This window comes from Primulina eburnea, chromosome 14 (genome assembly GCF_022965805.1).
Source record: "Primulina eburnea isolate SZY01 chromosome 14, ASM2296580v1, whole genome shotgun sequence".
Lineage (NCBI taxonomy): Eukaryota > Viridiplantae > Streptophyta > Magnoliopsida > Lamiales > Gesneriaceae > Primulina > Primulina eburnea.
In genome coordinates, this window is record NC_133114.1 from 5,911,832 (window position 1) to 5,914,490 (window position 2,659).

Below are 2,659 nucleotides of genomic sequence, written 5' to 3' on the forward strand. Positions count from 1 at the left end.
TATAGTGATCACGGGTAATCACGAGGAATCAATCCGAGCACTTAAAAAGCATCTGAATCTGCACATTAAAATTAAAGATTTGGGAACACTGAGATACTTTCTTGGCATAGAAGTTGCTAGATCAAAGGAAGGGATATGTTTAAACCAAAGGAAGTATGCTCTTGAACTCATATCGGAGGCAGGCCTATCTGGTGCGAAGGTCTGTGAAAATCCTATGGAACAAAATGGTAGGCTTACATCAAAAGAATTTGATGATAGTGCAGGTCAAGACATGGGAATTGATCCTCTGTTGGAAGATGCCAGCGCATATCGAAGATTAATTGGCCGACTTATCTACCTCACGGTGACAAGGCCTGACATTTGCTTTGCGGTACAAACATTGAGTCAGTTCATGAACAATCCTAAGACATCGCACTTGGAAGCAGCATTTAGAGTGTTGAGATATATAAAGTCTGCACCTGGAAAAGGAATTCTTCTATCAGCACAGGTTTCATCATCATTAACAGCCTATTGCGACTCTGATTGGGGAACTTGTCCCATGACTAGAAGATCCATAACTGGTTATTGCATTAAGCTTGGAGAATCTTTGATTTCATGGAAGACTAAGAAACAAGCTACTGTTTCAAGGTCCTCTGCCGAAGCAGAATACAGAGCATTGGCTAACACGACTTGTGAAATAGTTTGGTTAGTCGGTGTTTTGAAGGATATGGGATTGGAGTTGACATTTCCTGTGATGCTGAATTGTGACAGTACTGCAGCCTTACACATTGCATCTAATCCAATGTATCACGAACGAACAAAGCATATAGAGATAGATTGTCATCTGGTTCGAGAGAAGATACATGATGGGTTAATCAAGGCGTCACACATCAAGACCGAGGAACAACCAGCTGATTTGTTCACCAAGGCCTTGGGGAAGACTCAACATCAAAATCTCTTGTTCAAGCTTGGAATGATGAACCTATTCCAAGCTTGAGGGGGAGTGTTAAAGTTGTGTTTCATTTTACAATAAGTGCATTTTGATATAACGTTTTTATCCTTGCTTATAAATAGAACATTTGACAGTTGTATTTGCTAACGGAACAATAATAGAATTTGAGAGGTGATATTCTCCTTTAGAGAGCAACTCTTCATTGCGGTTTCGTTCTTCCTTTTACAAATTCAACAGTATTGATTTAATATTACCCCTAGTTCCTAAAGCAACGGAAGGAAATTCATCTCTATATATTATTCTTAAAATATTTTTCATATCATATATTATAAATTGTGTGAAACGATAATTAATTCCGATTTTTGTTCCAACCAACTGTCAAAAATTATATTAAAGTTTAACGTCAGAACATTTCTCACAGGGCCCGGAATGCCTACTACACTGCATCTTTTAATATACTCACTTGAGTTGTTCGATATGTATTATAACTTTATTTCACAACCAAGAAAGTGACCAAGTCCAAAATTCTAACATATCAAATTTTTGGGTTTTCCTAATATTTTTTTACACCAAATAGAAAAGAAATCAAACGTGAACACAAGAAAAATAGTACTGCTAGCTAGCGATACATTTGAGCGTTCTTATTCCATATTGTTAAAGCTCTATCCTTACGCACTTGACAGCAAGCTTTTTCTGGATTTGTTGACGTAAGAAACATAAATGTTATATTCTAAAACACCATAGTTCGTATAAGGATCGAACGAATAAGTGTTGGTGATGGCATATCCACGCGCCATGCGGAATATTCCGGTGCCGCCAACCACGGGCAGCTCACGCTTAACGTTCATTATCTGATTCCTTCCTAAAATGGAGAGCGTACTTCCATTATACTGGCCAGACGTAAAAACAAAGTTAAGATACATGGCTAAAGCCGATGTCTCCAAGTCAGCCGAAGTGATCAGACCTTGAGCCCTGCCTAGTTTCTCCGAATCTTTATCAGGCCCGGCTGTCAGCAGATCATCCAACACTCTAACTTGGCCGAACGTGGTCGTTGAATTCGAAGTGATGGAAGCTCTTGCAACCTCGTACACGGTCGGTTTTTCGCCACCTAGTACGTCTTGAACAAAGAAACGTACCTCGGCTACCTCTTCTTTCCCACTGCATATGTTTTGAAACCATTCTAACTCTCCGTTTGGCCATTGTTTTCTGGCATAAGAATTTGGTAATGATACCATCAATGGGGAAAGCATTAAGATCACGGCTATTAGGTTGGCCATGTTTTGTTTCTTGACAAAATAAATTCGAGAATTTACTTGGAAAGATTATTGATTTGGTGTAGCAAGTTGGTAGATGATAACTAGATTATATAGGGAAATTTAAAGCAACAAGGGGCAATTAACTAAGCCATATTTTCTACGTCCAGTGGCTATAAAAAAATCCGGACAACGAGATTTCACCTATTCTTCATTAAGATATTCAATTCTGAATTCAACAGCGGAAAAAAAAAAATAGGAACGAGGATAGTATGCTTTAAATAGAATATTTTAAAACATATTCATAATAAAAAAAATATATTACGATTGGGGAGAAGGGGAATGTTGTCTCTAAAGTTTGAACTAATCTTCGATGAGCCAAATTTTTTTAAATTTGTTTATTTATTTATTTATACATCCGTATTCCCAAGGTCGCATCCATTGTCTTTTCAGAATCATTCATATATATATGCGA

General features: G+C 37.6%; 1 protein-coding gene across 1 annotated transcript; it reads right to left on the reverse strand.

Annotated features, from left to right (window-relative positions):
- Positions 1 to 1,508: 1,508 nt before the first annotated feature.
- LOC140813123 (dirigent protein 22-like) lies at positions 1,509 to 2,300 on the reverse strand. Its single transcript, XM_073171557.1, has one exon. It carries the CDS (start codon positions 2,206 to 2,208, stop codon positions 1,600 to 1,602), a length of 609 nt encoding a protein of 202 aa, XP_073027658.1. The 5' UTR covers positions 2,209 to 2,300; the 3' UTR covers positions 1,509 to 1,599.
- Between the last annotated feature and the right edge of the window lie 359 nt (positions 2,301 to 2,659).

What these genes read in the sequence shown, in the direction of transcription:
- LOC140813123 (XM_073171557.1), bottom strand. Translation starts at nt 2,208, where the DNA reads ATGGCCAACCTAATAGCCGTGATCTTAATGCTTTCCCCATTGATGGTA.